Here is a 17,323-nt window from a genome sequence, read left to right on the forward strand (position 1 = left end):
AAAACAATGGAAAAGCAATTAATGCATGCAAGCCCAAAGCTCACCCCTTTTGCCAGCCGAAGCACCCGTTTTTGTGCTGCTGGGATTACCCTGAGGCTCCCCTCCATGGGAAACGCCACCTCCGGACTTCCGTGTTTTTGTGATGCTGCAGGGGAATCCCAGCAGTGCAAAAATGGGTGCTTCACTGGCAACAGAAGTCTGGAGGTGGGGTTTCTCAGCGAGGAGAGCCTCAGCGAAATTGCAGCATCGCAAAAACACAGAAGTCCTCGAAACCCCACCTCTGGACTTCCATGTTTTTGTGATGCTGCAATTTTGCTGAGACTCCCCTCGCTGGGAAACCCCACCTCCAGACTTCCGTTGCTAGTGAAGCACCCATTTTTGTGCTGCTGGGATTCCCTTGCAACATTGCAAAAACACGGAAGTCCGGAGGTGGTGTTTCCCATGGAGGGGAGCCTCAGGGGAATCCCAGCAGTACAAAAATGGGTGCTTCACTGGCAACAGAAGTCCGGAGGTGGGGCATCCCAGTGGCAGCGGCTTGGGTTTGTAAGGTGAAAATAGTTTGAAAGAAGAGGCAAAAAAAATCTTAAACCCCAGGTTTGTATCTCAAAAAGTTTGTATGACGAGGGGTTTGTAAGACGAGGTATCACTGTACTTGGATTCTCAGAACACAGTAAATTTTAATCCATGGTTTATTTTTTTTAAAAAAGTGTATCACATTACGATTCAAACATTGTGAAAATCAGACCACCTTTAGAATCACATGACAGATGGGCATTTTACATTTGCAATATAGTTTCAATTCCTAAGTATTTCCAAAGAAAATTTGTACTATATGTTACACTGATTCATTAACCAATGTTTTCCTCAATGTAAACTTAAAGCCACCATCATTTGTTGATTTTAGATTGCCCTCCAGATTTTATAGATCACTGTTTAAAAGCAAATAAGAAAATTAGACCCAGATTAAGTTTGTTGCATTTAGTTCTTTCTGATATCATGAGAATTATGTTAAAGGCTGACTAATTTAATTGATCTTAATAGTAGTAACAATGTTACTCAAATAAACGTAATAGAAAAAGGAAAGGATTGTGCAATAAACTTTAATAGCTGGATTTGGCTCATCAAATCAACATGATGCAGGCTGCTACAGCAGCCATCACAATACCAGCTAGCAATACAAGAAGCATGATAAGACAGTGTCTAGACCGTTTTACTTCTCTCTCCTTCTTTTTCAGCAAGGTATCATATCCTGGAGTGTAAATATCTTCCATCCAATATTGTAAATCATTTGGATTTTCCTATAAGAAAGTTAATTTGAGGTTTTTTTATGCATGGACCATCAATGGATATAATTAAGCATACTTAGCAATAAATCACATCCCTCTTTCTAATACATATGGTAACTGGATTTAGCCATGGGCATAAAATTAGATTGTCTCCCTGCCTCAGGTGGGGGTGGGTGGGCGAATAATCTTTTGATATTTGTATCCTATCCTCTTTGGATAATCTATGTTTTTACTTTCCACTCCGTGAACAGCATAGCTCAGGTTGCAATGCTTTTAATGGTCAACCTTTTTTTGCACACACATCTCTTTTAATTTCTGTCTTCAGTAAATAGGTTAATGTAGCTATTAAACTGTTTTTTGTTTTAAAAAGAGAATATAAAAAAACAATGCTGAATTTTAATATCATTACCTTGAGGGGTTGGGCTTCCACAGGGAGAAAATGATTAACTGATATCACACATACAGTGGTACATCTACTTAAGAACTTAATTCGTTCTTAAGGTTCTTAAGTAGAAAAGTTAAATCGAAGTAGAAGCAATTTTTCCCATAGGAATCAATGTAAAAGCAAATAATGCGTGCAAACCCATTAGGAAAGGAATAAAAGCTGGGAATTTGGGTGGGAGGAGGAGGAGGAAGGAGAGGAGGGAGATAGTCGCTGCCGAAGGAAGAAGGTGAGGTAAGGGGAATAAAAGAAAATCCAAAACTTTAAGGCTTAAAAAAAAAGAGGGACTCTGAGGCGGTGAGGAGGAGCACGTGCCTCCCATACACCCTGTGTGAGGCTGCCTTCCATACACTGCGCCAGAGAGAGAAACCCAGGGGGAATGGCAGGAAACTGGCCTTCGTGCCGCTCTCAAATTTCCTGGGAAATTTTTCTGGGCTCGGGTTCTTAAGTAGAAAATGGTTCTTAAGAAGAGGCAAAAAAATCTTGAACACCTGGTTCTTATCTAGAAAGGTTCTTAAGTAGAGGTGTTCTTAGGTAGAGGTACCACTGTACTTTGTATTCACATGCATTTCATGATACAACTGGCGTGGATGAAAAATTTGTATCTTTTACACAATAACATCACAACTTAGTTATGCAATCATGCCTTCTACTGGATGCATATGGGGGGACTACAAAAATGAAAGAAGAACTGATAAAATGCAGGGCATTAATCAGACATGGATTGCTAAAACTGAGTTAGATGAACAAATATATTTATCAAGGGTACTGTTGCTATCATTTATTTCGCTAATGAATTATCTGCAAACAAAGAACCAACTCAGAGCACAAAGGACAACTCAGTTCTGTTCTATGTATATTCTATTCTATTGGAACATTTTATCTATCCAAAATAGGTACAGGACTGATATTCTAATAATTTCTTATTGATCTACAAAATGCTGAAACAATGAAATACCTAGTCTTAGCTTAAGTGTTCCCACATGAGTTACAACAATTAAAACAAAATAATTAAACACATTTTGCTTCATTTAGAGAAGCTCCTTCTATAGAAGGAATTCTTCCTCCTTCCCTTTTTCTTGTTTTTTCCTTTTTAATGACTTTTTAAGAACTAAGGAAATTTAAAATCTTGGAAAAAATCTAAATTGTCTGGCTGATAAAAAGTCTCTTTCTTTTCCAAGGCTCAAAATATTTCAAGGACAAATAAAATATACTTTTCAGAGGAAAAAAATCATAGGAACTTGTTTGGTTTACTATTAATATTGTACCTAGACAAATCATACAACTTCCTTCTTGATGACATCAGTGTATAACACAGCTACATGTCTGTTGGTTCCATTTCAAGAAATCTAGTGATTTGAATGGATTCCCTTCATGATTTCAAAAATTGTATCAATTTTGGTAGCATCTGCAAAAACTGGGGGGAAATATCACACTATTGTTTCAATCTATTTTTCTCTCCACATTCTTATATACAAGCATTGCATTCTTAAAGCAAATCATTTTCACTAGCATATAATGTGTGAGACAATAGAAGGGGAAATTATCATACAACAATAGTCAAAAAATATATTCAAGGACACAAAGCAGTATGTGTGGTTTCATTTCCATTTGTTTACATTTAATTAATATCAAAATTCCTCGGAATCCTTGGAGAGAGGCGGCATAGAAGTCCAATTAATAAATAATAAATTACTAAAATTAAATAAATTGATATTATTTCTTGTTTATTCTTCTGTTCAATCTGCCCCAAGGTCAGCTAGCTGCCGTTGTGCCTAAGGTAAAACTAGAACTTAGAGTCTCCCAGTTTCTAGCCTAATGTCTTAATCATTACACCAAACTGGCTCTAAAAGTTAAGTAGATGGAAAAGAAATCACAAACTTTGCTTTCTGCTCTTAAACATATAATTCAAGTACTGCTGTAACTAAATACTAACTAAACTGTCAAGGAGTTAGTGGTAGTGCTGTACTTTGAGGTTGCTAATGATGAAAACCAGTGTCTTGTCAACGGACCCTTGCTTCCTGACATCTTACAAAGCCATGTTGAAAAATGCTATCAATTTCCTTTGACAGATCCTTTGATGTGAAAGATAGGGCTAACCTTTTGACCTCCAGAAGGACTAATGGATAGTATATCCTGTTCACAAGCCTATCATCTTGCTTTGCTCTTCTCTTTTATTCTTTAATTATTGTACATTGTTATTTTCAATTCTCAGTTGCATAAAATCGCTTACTATTGTTTCTGTAGAACTGGGAATTGTACCTTTAGATAGTAAGGCAGGCTAAAGTTGGAATGCCTATCATAATCTTGGACTGTCCATGATGGGTTATGTCTCCTTTTCTCCAAACAATCATCAGCAAGGATCCCATCATAGAGAGGGTTGCTTTTGATGGTTGATTTCAAAGTGACAGGCGTAACATGCTTTCCAAGAGCTTTGTCAATCATTGCTGGGTGAAACGGGGCCAGCTGGCAAACAGGCTGTTCCTGGATGTTTTTCTTTTCTCTCTAGAAAACACACACAATAAAAGAGGGCTATTATTCAGCTCCCTGAAGATCAGCCTTATGCTCAGGATGTAGTTTGAGAAAAATTACTTCAGATAAACGATCAGTTAGTGGCACTGAAAATATACTGTTGAGAAAAACATTTTCTCCTTGTAACTGGGTCAAACCATGGGACAAATATGAATGACTCTTCAACACGAGGAAAGCTTTGTGTACGATAAAGCAACCACTCAGGGTATTTAGAGTAAATTGGTATGAAGACAGGGTGCAGAACAAATACTTCAAAGCACCAATTAGTAGCTATGTCTAAGTAGATATTTTAAGAGGCACTCCACAAAGCATTTTAGCAGGATCAGAGTTCCTAACATTTTGCAATGCTTGGGCAGTCATCCTCCCAGTGAACTCAGTATGGCTGCCCAAATGGTTTGAGGAACTTCCTGTATTCACTAATATTTATCTATGCAATGCATAGATTAATCATAATATGATATCAAGGGTTTCCATATCTCCATGATGATGATGTACCTCTGAACTCACAAAAAGAGCTCTAAGCACCATTCCACAATGGATCAGTCCTCAGGTATTTTAGTAGCCCTTTTTGCAATTCTTTCTGCATACCCTCTGATCCCAAATTGAATGCAACCTAGGAAGATCTACTTTGCATCCCTCACTGAGAGTTGTACTGTAAGAAGGAGACTCAAGTGACAATTTTCTTGCAATTGGCAGCCATATAATGGAATGCCAATGCATGTCTCCCAGATTAGATTGGTTTTATTTCAGTGCCAAATGAAGCGGATTGTACTAAACCTTTTATATCTCAATGATAGTGACTCAAGCTGTATTTATAGTGATCAAGCCAACTCAAAAGTTGACTCTAAAGTTTTTGAAGTGATTTGCTTCTTCTTAAGGCTAAGAGAAAGTGGCTGATCCAAAGTCACCCACTTGGCTTTGTGCTTAAGGAAGGGCTAGAACTCAAGTCTCACAAATTTTAATCTGATAGTATAACCACTATTTATTTATTTATTACTAACATTCTATAGCTGCATATCTCACAAAAAGTTATTCTGGGCCATTTGTGAGTTTGTGTGTGCACACACATATGTGCACATCTCTGTGTGTGTATAATTTGAAAATAATTTATAGGGAAATTTAATAATATTCAGATAAATGATCAGAATTTTCTCATCATTTTTCTTTTTAGATTTATATCCTACCTTTTATCTAAAAGCTCTGGATTCGTAACACTCCCAGCCTCACTAATAATTCTGTCCTGCCTTGTCATTCATTCATTTATTCATTCATTGGATTGGATTTGTCTTTTTCAGGAACTCAAGACAGTGTACAAAGTATTGTCTCCTTTTATTATTTTGCCACATTAACAAACCCACAAGGATGGTTAAACTGACAAATAATTTGACTGGCTAAGACTGGATTTGAACTTCAGATTCCCTGATCCTAGTTTCATCTCTTTTTGAGGTGCAGTTGCCCATATCTGATGTGGTATTTCTAATACACTGTATTAGAAATGCACATATGTACATGTATACGCAATAGCACCAATTTGTCCAGTAACACTAGGATGTTATCATTTCCTGGAGAACTTTGCCATTTTTTTAATCTCAAACATCTGCACAGTGTTTGTTCTGAGAAATCTTTAATTATTTTTATATGCAAATGTGCATTGGAATAATTTCAACTACGGGTCAGGGCCCAAGGTTATAAACAATAACTCTTTTGTTGGCATACTTATATTTAAAATGTGGGAAATTGATTTGTCCAAAACATTCAAAGGTCTTTGGAAACTATAATTAAGAATAAACTTGTTTTTAATTATAGTTTCCAAAGACCTTTGAATCACCATATCTTAGTGTAATATTAACATTTTTGTATTATTAAAGCTTAAACTTCTAAGTGCTATTAATGTAAGAATAGTTGGATAAGATGAAATACTTGTATGCATATGGTTTTGCATAGCACTTGAAGAACACACAGCTAACTTTGGTATTATTTGTTGATTATTTTATTTTACTCTCTGATAACTGACAGAGTAAGATAAAAAAAGCATTGGGTAAAAACATTTTGGTTTGAAATAGAAGTTACTTAACAGATTGAGAAATACTTTACTTCTACTTCTATAAGAAAATAGACTAAACTTCTAGATGAAGAACAAATAAGCACACATGGATACATTAATCTGAATGAAGTGTTTGTGACATCCTGATAGCCTCACATATATAATTTATATGAGGCATGAAGTTCTAAGAAACAACTCTTTTTTTTCAAAAACAAATTCATAGGCAGAAATTCTAGCTTACCCTCAAGATTTAATGAGTCCCAGGACCCGGGTCATTATTCACATCCTTCTCTATACAAAACACACTGGTAGTAATGAATCCTTAACCTCATTTGTCCTTAAACCAGCATATGGTTCATCCTTGATCATTCATCCTACATGTGGTATACATCATGTTTAATACCAGAACTTGCAATATATATATTTTTAATAGTAAAAATATTTTTAAATGATTTAGGCTAAATCTCCAAGTTTATTCATTTTGAAGTAAACCCTGCTGAAATCAGTGAATACCATTACTTAAATATATATGTATAATTTTGACAATCCATTCTGGGACATCTTTCTATTTTAAGTTATATTTTGTAAAGGATAGAGGAATGGCCTTGATCATAGTTCCCTCTAAGCTGAGCAGTGAGCAATCGCTCACTTAAAAATCATCATCAACTCAGAGTTTTTCAAACCTGCCCAGAAGCCAAGAGGGAAAGAGTGAGAGGGAAGGAGAGAGAGAGGAAGAGAGGAAGAGAAACAGATAGAAAAAAGAGAGGAAGGAAAAGAGAAAGAAAAAGAATGGGAGTAAGGAAGAGAGAAAGAAAATCAAAATCTAGTTTGAAACTAGCTCAACTATTTAAGTGGCATTTTGATATTGATAGAGTTGCCCTATTATGAGCTCACTGTTATAGACACACAGTACAGTATTTTATTTTGAAATTCTCTGAGGCAAAACAGGGTGGGTTTTTTATTTGTTTGTTTGTTTATTCTTCTATGCCGCCCAGTCCCAAAGGGTCTGTCGCTCAGACACTATACTTTTTCGCCCACACCGAAAAAAAATTAGAGAGTACATTGGCCTTGATGGCAAAGAGGAAGAGCCAAACCAAAACAATGATCAGATAAATGGCGCTTGAATACAGGCCAATAAACTATCTTGAAAAAAATATTTTAGACAAGTTATTCCCTGGTTCACATGAAGGTAAAGTGAGAGTGGTGGAAGTACATTCAGATTTACAAGATTCACTAACTATAACTGTTTACAATAAAAGTAGTAACCTAAAGAGTATTGGTTTTTTTAATCTGGTTTATTTTATTGGGCTGATATTTATATAGTCTAGGTGCTTACTAGTGGTTTTTTTAAATTTCATTTTTTAATGATTAGGGTAATATCTTTAATAGGCCTGCTTAAGTTCATGAGCAATATGCAAGCCTTCAAGAGCTATTCATCAGACAAGATATTATGTAAGGTAGATGGGAGATATTGTGCCAGGAAAAACAGACAAAAAAGAAATAACTATCTCTGCATCTTGAGATAAAATACAGTAACAAATTACAATGACATTATTAGGCATTATGGGATACTGAAAAGATTTCAGAGGGTAGGCAGGATTGCTGGAGTAAAAACAAGCCCCCAAACCCACAGCTCCTTTGTATTCAAGATTCCATAAAATTATCAGGATGAAAATGGAGGGGGAAAAGAAGATAGAGTTTATTACTTTGTAGCAACTGAAGAACAGAACACTTTCTCCCTTTTAGTTGTTTCCCTTAGATTAAATATAAAATGTTGTGTGACATTACACAAGAGAAAGGTAGGAAAAAATCTTACTCCATTGCTGTTTAAACTCAGAGAAGCTGAGGGTGGAGTTACTGACTGCTTAAACTCACAGAAGCTGGGGGTGGAGTTACTGGCTGAAAGTTGGAAGTTTGAGTGAGAAATCCAGTGAAAAAGGTAGGAAAAAACCTTACTCATTATAGTTTAAAAGCTGGCTGTGAAGTTATTGGCTGTTTAAACTCACAGAAGCTGGTGGGTGGATTTACTAGCTGAAAGTCGGAGGTCTGAAAAAGATAATCAAGCAACTAATCAATGAACACTGAGAAGCAAAGTAATAACCACAAGCCAACATAGGTTTGTCAAAAACAGGTCATGCCAGACTAATCCTATTGCATTCTTTGACAAAGTGACAAAATTAGTGGACCAGAGGAATCCTGTGGATTTAATTTACTTGGACTTCAGTAAGGCGTTTGATAGACCATAACCTACTACTAGATAAAGTTGGTAAATGGGGGTTAAACAACAACACTACCAGATGGATTAAAAACTGGCTAATCAGCCGCGCTCAACATGTAGTGCTCAATAGAACTGCATCTATATGGAGAAAAGTATGCAGTGGAGTACTCCAAGTCTGTTTTAGGCCCAGTATTCTTCAACATCTTCATCAATGACTTGGACAAATTTGCAGATGATACCAAACTGGCAGGAATAGTCAATTCTCCAGAAGATAGGCTCAAGATACAGAAGGGTCTTGACGGACTTGAACATTGGGTGCTATCAAACAAAATGAAATTCAATGGTGAAAAAAATAAGGTTTTACATTTAGTCAATAAAAAGAAAATGCACAGATACAGTAGTAACTGTGAGAGGGATCTTGAAGTCCTAGTGGACAACCATTTAAATATGAGTCAGCAGTATTCAGCAGCTGCCAAAAAAGCCAACACAGTTCTAGGCTACATTAACAGAGGGATAGAATCAAGATCACGTGAAGTGTTAATACGACACTATAATGCCTTGGTAAGGCCAAACTTGGAATACTGCATTCAATTTTGGTCACCATGATGTAAAAAGGATGTTGAGACTCTAGAAAGAGTGCAGAAAAGAGCAACAAAGATGATTAGGGGACTGGAGGCTAAAACAGAAGAAGAACATTTGCAGGAACTGAATATGAAAAGAAAGACTAGGGGGTCATGATAGCAGTATTCCAATATCTCATGGGTTGCCATAAAAAAGACAGAGTGAAACTATTCTCCAAAGCACCTGAGGGTAGGACGAGAAACAATGGGTGGAAACTAAACAAGGAGAGAAGCAACTTAGAATTAAGGAGAAATTTCCTGACAGTTAGAACAATTGGTCAGTAGAATGGCTTGCTTCCAGAAGTTGTGAATACTCCAACACTGGAAGTTTTTAAGATGTTGGATAACCATTTGTCTGAAGTAATGTAGGGTCTCCTGCCTGAGCAGGGGGCTGGATTAGAAGATCTCAAAGGTACTTTCTAACTCTGTTGTTGTTGTTGTTGTTGTTAGTACTACTACTACTACTAGTAGTAATAGTAGTAGTATTGCATTGCATATATTCTCTTACCGAACTCTTGTCAAAAGCCCAAAAGCAAAAGAAGCATGCACAATAATTGCCAAAAGTTTGGAAACTCTGCTTCCATGACTACAGTGCCTCATTACGTCAAATTAAAACCAAGTCTGGAATTTAAGCTACTTACCTGTGAATAGACTCGGTTGTGCCACTTTTGTTCTTCTGGAAAAGGTTCTTCTGGAAAATTTGCCAACCAGGTTTGTAAAAAGGCTGATGTTTTTGCTAAGGATTTCACTTCTAGTTGAAGGAATTTATCAGGATTGTTATTCGGCAATGCAGAGAAATCCATCTTTCTCCCTTACCTTTTAGTGTAAACGACTTACTCTTCTCCGCAGCTAGTTTTGCTTTCAATAATTAATTACATGAACAAAGATAGGGCTTTTCTGGTACTTGAAACTGTAACTGGCCTTCTTGGATGCCAAGCAAGCTCATTTCCTAATGCCTGTGCAAATTGCAGGGAACGCTTACAAAGGGGCCCATCGAATATGGTTATTAGTATCTGTGTGCATGATTTGAATCTACGGCAACAGTACCCTTATTTTAGTACCCATACCCTTATTTAAACATTTTAGCGTTTAAAAATATAAGACAACTAAACTCAGCCCATTTAAGTAGCAAAGATGAATTTTCTGTACCAAGCAAGAGAGAACGCTTTGATTTGCAGCATGATTTTGATGCAATCCAGATTGCAAACTGACATGGCATATGACCTTTCATAAAGTGGAAACTAAATACAGTGTTCCCTCGATTTTCGCGGGGGATGCGTTCCAAGACCGCCCGCGAAAGTCGAATTTCCGCGAAGTAGAGATGCGGAAGTAAATACACTATTTTTGGCTATGAACAGTATCACAAGCCTTCCCTTAACACTTTAAAACCCTAAATTACAATTTCCCATTCCCTTAGCAACCATTTAGATTATTACTCACCATATTTATTTATTAAAGTTTATTAAAAAAAATATTTATTAAAGGCGGACGAAAGTTTGGCGATGACATATGATGTCATCGGGTGGGCAAAACCGTGGTATAGGAAAAAACCCCGCAAAGTATTTTTTAATTAATATTTTTGAAAAACCGTGGTATAGACTTTTCGCGAAGTTTGAACCCGCGAAAATCGAGGGAACACTGTACACTGTAGCTTCCAAAAAAGAGTTCCTTATTAGAACTAATACGGCTTTGGGAGAGGAGGAGGAATCATAGACAAATGCAATGCACCATCTAATTAAATGCAACAACGCATTGCCAGATTCTACTGGGAAAACAGTTTTAACATTTATATGAATAAGTTATATAACAAGCATTTGGTGATCTTTTTCATGTTGCTTTCAATATATGCTTGAAGAGGGCCAGTCACCTTTCCTTTTCCATGATTTTTCTAAGTATCACACTGTTCTGCTCATTGGGTTGCAACATAAGACCGCTGCAGTGAGAACTGGAAATGGCTTAATTTTTTAATATTTATATGCCTTATTTTAGGCTTTTCTTTTATATGGAGTTAACGTTTGTGTGGCTAACTGCTTCTTCATAATCAGGAGCAGAATTAAAATAATTCCATACAATATAAGCCTAATGCTGTCTGTTTCTTCCCACAGACAAGAGCACATACAGTAAACCACATTCAGTATTCAGCAAAGTTATAGGCTTATTCGTGCATGGTTTTTTTAAAAAAAACCTGCTGTTATCTTATGGGTAAGAATGCCCTGAATATTCCTTTTAGTGGTTGTGAATGGTTAGTTGCTGAGTTCTTCTTGAAGCCAGAACAAATCTTCATTGGAATTTAATAAACAAACAAACAAAATAAATGGTTGCTCTGTCCCCTAAAGTAAATCAGTAATTCATGCTTCCCCTTTGTAGATTTTTTAAAAAGTTTGTCTTAGGACCAGTTGTGGGGATGATTTGATGATCTAAGAGCCACTCCCTTCTATCATGGATCATCGTCCTAGCTACCTGAGACACCTATCTGTAGTTGCACTACAGATTTGATTAAACATTGCCATTTACAAAGACCCTGGAAACTCAGCTTTTCTGTTGTAGCACCTGGCTTATAGAATCAGCTTCCTTCCGAGATAGATGTGTTTGTTTGTTTGTTCCAGGTGACTTCCAAGCTGCTGCTGTTTTGGAGGGCTTCGAAGACCCTGCTTTTGTTTATGGCTTTGCTTAGGATAGGTGCAGCCTCTTTCAAAGTTGCTATGCTGTTTGTTTGTTTGTTTCATGTGGACCACTCAGAGACATTGGAATTGAGTATCATAATATATAAAGAAGCCGGGGAGAAAAGGAAGAGCCCCCGCTGCACAGCCCTATTTATAGGGCCCGCAGCGCATGCCTCCGGCTGTCAAAACAACCCTGGCCTGTTGCCAAGGCAACAGGAAGCCAGGGCAGAAAACAGAACCTCGTTGCGCAGCCCTGGTTACAGGGCATGCAGCCATGCCCCCAGCTACAAAAGCTACAATGGTGGAGATAGCGTGTTATCTCATGCAATCTCCCTGCATGCCGGCAACAGCGCCAGGAGCCGTGTTCCAGCCAGCTCCTTTGCAATTTCAGCCGGCCATTTATTCGGCTGGCCATTCATTTCCTGACAGTCAGAACCATTGATCAGTGGAACAGCTTGCCTCCAGAAGTTGTGAATGCCCCAATAATGGAAGTTTTTAAGCAGATGTTGGATAACCATCTGTCTGAAGTAGTGTAGGGTTTCCTGCCTAAGCAAGGGGTTGGACCAGAAGACCTCGAAGGTCCCTTCCAACTCTGTTGTCATTGTTGTTGTTGTTGTTGTTGTTATTTAAATATAATATTTAGACATTAAAGTTTTATAGGACATGAGACAAAGATAGCTTAGGATAGGTTTTGCTTGCAGAACCATCTATTGTCTTTTCGCTACCTGCACCAACCATGGTGCCATTCCTATGCCACACAATGCCTTTATTTCATCCCATGGCATGAACAAGAAAGGATCAAGACAACTTTAACTATATTCACAATATTTTCTCATGTGAGTTGGTCACTGATATCATCTAAATTCCACTGAAGATGTTACCTAGCCTGTTAACAAAATGTTCAAAAACCAACCCACAAGCTCAGAGAATGAATCTCCACTTTCATCCTTCACCCGAGCTACAGATATTCGCCACTATGGCCAATATTTTATTTACTAAGCTGACAGCATACAACAATAACTGTAATGTGAATAAAATTTGCTAGATTTTGGCCATCCAATATATCAGAATTGAAGTCTTGGAGATGGGCCCAATGAATTTATTACCAAATTCAAACTGATGTGGGCATGCACATTTTTTTTGCCTCTGGTCCCTAGGCAATGTTGCTGTTACCATCCTGATATTGTTTTCCTAGAACCACTCATAACAGTGCATAAAACATAAAGACAATTATTTGAAAGGGGGGAGGCTGAAATAAAAGTGAAATTGAATAGCCTGAATCAATACAATATTGAAATGATGGACCAACTTCTTATTCCAAAATGAGCCCCTGAACAGAACACGGAGGAATCTAGACGTTGCCATATTTTACCTATGTGAAAGAAAGGGAAGGAGATATTTTAAAGAATAGTGGATTATGTAACTTAGCTCCTTTCATGACTTGAATAGTGTTGTGGTTCAGCCTGAGGCTGCTCAGGGATCAGCTGTGTCTCTGCTGGCTCCATGCCCAGAGGAGGATGACAGCGAAGAGGAGGGGGCTGAGCAGTCGGACGGGGGAGGGGACAGCCAGGAATGGGATGAGGATGAACAGCATGAGAGCCCCGGGGGGGCTCTCCTCAGCCAGTAGCTTGGAATCATTAGGGGATGACGCACAAGCTGTCATTGACATGCGACAGAGACGTTCAGAGCAAAGAAAGGAGCAGTTAAAGAAATATTATCACCATTGAATTAGAAACAGCTTTGGGTGTGGTCCTCATCAGCAAGGTTTAAAAGGCAGGCAAGCCCTTGAAGCCATGTGGAGTGTTATCAATTGGAGTTACGGTGTCCTGCTTTGTTCTCGACGTCTCTGTTCCTGGCTTGTGGCCCAGCAGTTTGGAAGACCCGTGGGAGGTGTAGGTCTGCTATCTACAGCCTCGGCTTGGCAGCAAGAATCCTGTATTGCTGCATGGACTTTTGCCTTCGTGGATATATCTGAAGATACAGCATTTTCCTGTTTGTAAGGACATTTTCTGTTACCTGTGTTTTTCTTGAATTTTATAAACTGTATAAACTTTGCCTTTTACCGGTGTGTTTGGCTTCTCTTTTTGGGTTGGTATTGGCTTCCGGAGTGACCCAGACAGAACAAATAGGTATGTGTTTGTTTTATTCAGTTTGAGCTATTGCAAAATGGGCTGCTATCCTGCTATCAGATTTGCCTCATTTTTATATTAGTTTCATGATTGGGAGAGTCTTATATTCTTATCAGCTAATAACATGGTTAAGAAGGAGAAAAGCATAGTTAGAAGAATCAATCATCAACCACTGTTTTGTGCATCAGGTTCCACACACTCATAATCAGGACAACTTTACTGGGTGTGACTAATGAGAGAGGAAGATATAGGAAGGGTATTTATCAGACAAGGAGGCAGAAGTTTCATGCGGCTTAGTTTTCAGTTCATTTAAAGATCAGTGTATAGCACTTTTATACAATAATAGAGAAAGATCTCACATACACATGGCTGGAAAGTAAAATTATCTATAGTTCTTCAACCATTATCTCTGGTCAATTCTGGAATTAATTTTGTGTCTAAACCACTAGTATAACTCAAAATAAGGCAGTTTCTTCTGTTCGGTGTCTGCTTTTTTTCCTCCCTGTCCTGATTTTATTAGAACAGAAAACAGATATTTAAGGAATAAGAAAAGGTATATAAAATGGAATTTATAAATATATATATTTATACATCTCTAATTATATTTATTGAAAATATAAAAATCAAGTGATTCATGTACAAAATTTCATAAGGAAAGTGTTTTCTTCACATTTCACAAAATTATGAGTGTATTTTAATAACTTTTATTCTACAATTTTTTAAACCTGAAAATGCAGCCCAATTCATCTTAAGCATTAGGTTTCTTCCATTGGTAAAATAAATTTCCACAAAATTACATGTGAACACTGCAAGTTAGCACCAGTCTTTTGCTTGGTATACTTAAAAGCAAATGACATGTTAAAACAGCACAGACTTCTTTCAAAAGATGTTCCAAGATTTAGAAAGGTGTTTCTTTACATTACATAAAGGAGTGCAACAGAGATTCAGTGTAAATCTTTACAGTGTTTAACTGCTTCAATACTTGTGTTCAAGTATATGTTCACATGATTAAAATGCCTACTTTGCCATGTCTGTCTAATTTTGATATAAAATTTTATAAATTACAGTAGATAATTTCCTATAGAATATTTCTAAGGGCACAAAGAGATCTTACCAGAAAATATATAAAATGATTCAGAGGGTTGATGAAAATTACCCACAACTTGAATTGAATTGACTCTTGAGATTATTTTGGTGGAACAAAGATTAAAAATGTAGCTTAGGAAACTGGCTATATTCATGGATGTTCAAGTGTTACATTTGCTACATAAATATATTTCCAAGAACAGTTCATGTTATATACAGCCCTTTATAAAGTATGAATGCAGTTCCAAAACCTGTTGCAAAATTTTTGGAGTCAATCTGACTCTGAGCACCAAAATATAAACAAAATAAAAATAAAGATGACTTCATTTCCATATACAGTACAGAAAAACTATTCATCTAAATAGAAAATAATTCAGGGTAGCATGATAGTTTATTATCCAATGCAGTAAGCAATTTTGTCTTTGACTTCAAGTGAATAAGACTAGCAAACGTACCTATTTGTAGTACTGCATTACTTATTTCTCTTTTGAATAGCAAGGATGCCAAAATAGTTGCTTACCTTATTGAATATAAACATTTAAAACAGTATTTCTTTTAGAAAAAGTCTCATAAATGTATCCAAAATAATTCATATAAAATTTAATTATGGAAACTCTGATCATAAAACCAAAACAAAAGCTATTTATCCTTTTTTTTAAAAAAAATCTTTGCGGGCAAAAATAAATTACTTTGATTAAATTATGTAATCTGATATATTTGGTCTGAAGAAATGTGTGTGGATTTATAAATAATGTGATTGTGAAAAGCCAAGAGCCCACCAGCCTGCCTGCTATGGGTCAACTCCTCTGCTGCATCTTCTGTGCATAAAAGTCCCTGCATGTTTCACAGCAACGTTGATACCATCTCATGTCCCGACACAGGTTCTTCTCTCGTATCACTCTGCAATATACAGTCCATTGGTCTCCAAGACACTTGAATGTTAAGGCAGCTGTGAAATAAAACAAAATCACAGACATCACTATGACTGCATATTACATAGGCATATCCAAACTTTCTGGTTGGTTTGCACATTTGAAATTTTAAGAGAGTATTATGGGCATTTTTAGAAAGTAGTTGTTATGGTAAGCAAGTCTAATTACAAAAACACATTTAGATCAATAAAATCACTTATGGTAAATAAAACAGATAGGTGTTAGGACTCTACCTAATGGTTGGGTTGGCAATATATAAACCAACAATGTGTTAATGTATACAGTGTTCCCTCGATTTTCGCGGGGGATGCGTTCCGATGCGTTCCGAATTTCTGCGAAGTAGAGATGCGGAAGTAAATACACTATTTTTGGCTATGAACAGTGTCACAAGCCTTCCCTTAACACTTTAAACCCCTAAATTACAATTTCCCATTCCCTTAGCAACCATTTAGGTTATTACTCACCATGTTTATTTATTAAAGTTTATTAAAAAAATATTTATTAAAGGCGGACGAAAGTTTGGCAATGACATATGACATCATTGGGTGGGAAAACCATGGTATAGGGAAAAAACCCGCAAAGTATTTTTTAATTAATATTTTTGAAAAAAAGTGGTATAGACTTTTCGCGAAGTTTGAACCCGTGAAAATCAAGGGAACACTGTATAGCTTTAACTGTGCTATGTCTGATTGGCTGATGGTGTTGCAGACTGCCATAAGAGGGAGCTAGAGATCATACTTTGTTCTCTCTGTCACTCTCTGTTATTCTCTGTAGCACACTCTGTTAGTTTGCTTTGCTCTGCATTCTCTCTCCATTCTATGTGTTGTAGTTATTTGTTGTAGCTAAACTGTGTTTAAGCTTGATATCTTTATTTACTGTTTATGACAAAGGCAACTGGTAAGAAGACTTTGTAATTTGATATTATTTGGATTGTTATTCTGTCTATTACATGTATGACTTGGACTGTTTATCAGACTATGCTATCTCTTAAAGTAAACTTTCACTCTATGCTGGGTCTGTTAAAAAGTACTATTGCTAACATGTTATAAGCCGCCCTGAGTCTAAGGAGAAGGGCGGCATTAAAAAAATTGAATAAATAAACAAATAAGTAAACTTACATTAGTGTATCAGTGTGTGACTAAATAGATATTCATGCCCACTCCAATACGTTTCTATATGCACATCCTTGGTAAACAAAGATTACTCTGTGCATACATTAACACTAATGATGTGTCCATAACATTCTACTCTCTGATGTTTTAGCTCCCTTAGTTATTAGCCTTCTTTTTCTGGGAAGGTGGGCATAGTTCTAAACACAACATTGGGCTGTAACTATTTTTTTTATTTTGCAAGAATATCTGGTCTCAGAAT

The 17,323-nt window shown here is 36.8% G+C and overlaps 2 protein-coding genes across 2 annotated transcripts in view; both read right to left on the reverse strand.

Annotated features, from left to right (window-relative positions):
- Positions 1-1,093: 1,093 nt before the first annotated feature.
- MINAR2 (membrane integral NOTCH2 associated receptor 2) lies at positions 1,094-9,945 on the reverse strand. Its single transcript, XM_070742840.1, has 3 exons — positions 9,784-9,945; positions 3,991-4,233; positions 1,094-1,298 (listed from the first exon to the last, which is right to left on the reverse strand). Exons 1-3 carry the CDS (start codon positions 9,943-9,945, stop codon positions 1,122-1,124), a joined length of 582 nt encoding a protein of 193 aa, XP_070598941.1. The 3' UTR covers positions 1,094-1,121.
- Positions 9,946-14,514: 4,569 nt separating this feature from the next.
- Positions 14,515-17,323, reverse strand: part of ADAMTS19 (ADAM metallopeptidase with thrombospondin type 1 motif 19) — a 108,455-nt gene continuing 105,646 nt past the window's right edge. Inside the window, exon 23 of the mRNA XM_070742839.1 lies at positions 14,515-15,969. Coding sequence (XP_070598940.1) covers positions 15,818-15,969 — 152 coding nt within the window. The 3' untranslated portion in view covers positions 14,515-15,817. The remainder of the gene's footprint in view (positions 15,970-17,323) is intronic.

This window comes from Erythrolamprus reginae, chromosome 2 (genome assembly GCF_031021105.1).
Source record: "Erythrolamprus reginae isolate rEryReg1 chromosome 2, rEryReg1.hap1, whole genome shotgun sequence".
Classification (NCBI taxonomy): Eukaryota; Metazoa; Chordata; class Lepidosauria; order Squamata; family Dipsadidae; genus Erythrolamprus; species Erythrolamprus reginae.

Excerpts from the sequence above, each read along its gene's own strand:
- MINAR2 (XM_070742840.1), bottom strand. The coding sequence starts at position 9,945 with ATGGATTTCTCTGCATTGCCGAATAACAATCCTGATAAATTCCTTCAA. Across the intron at positions 4,234-9,783 it reads ACAACCGAGTCTATTCACAG|AGAGAAAAGAAAAACATCCA; the intron begins GTAAGTAGCTTA and ends TGTGTTTTCTAG. Across the intron at positions 1,299-3,990 it reads GCCTGCCTTACTATCTAAAG|GAAAATCCAAATGATTTACA; the intron begins GTACAATTCCCA and ends ACTTTCTTATAG.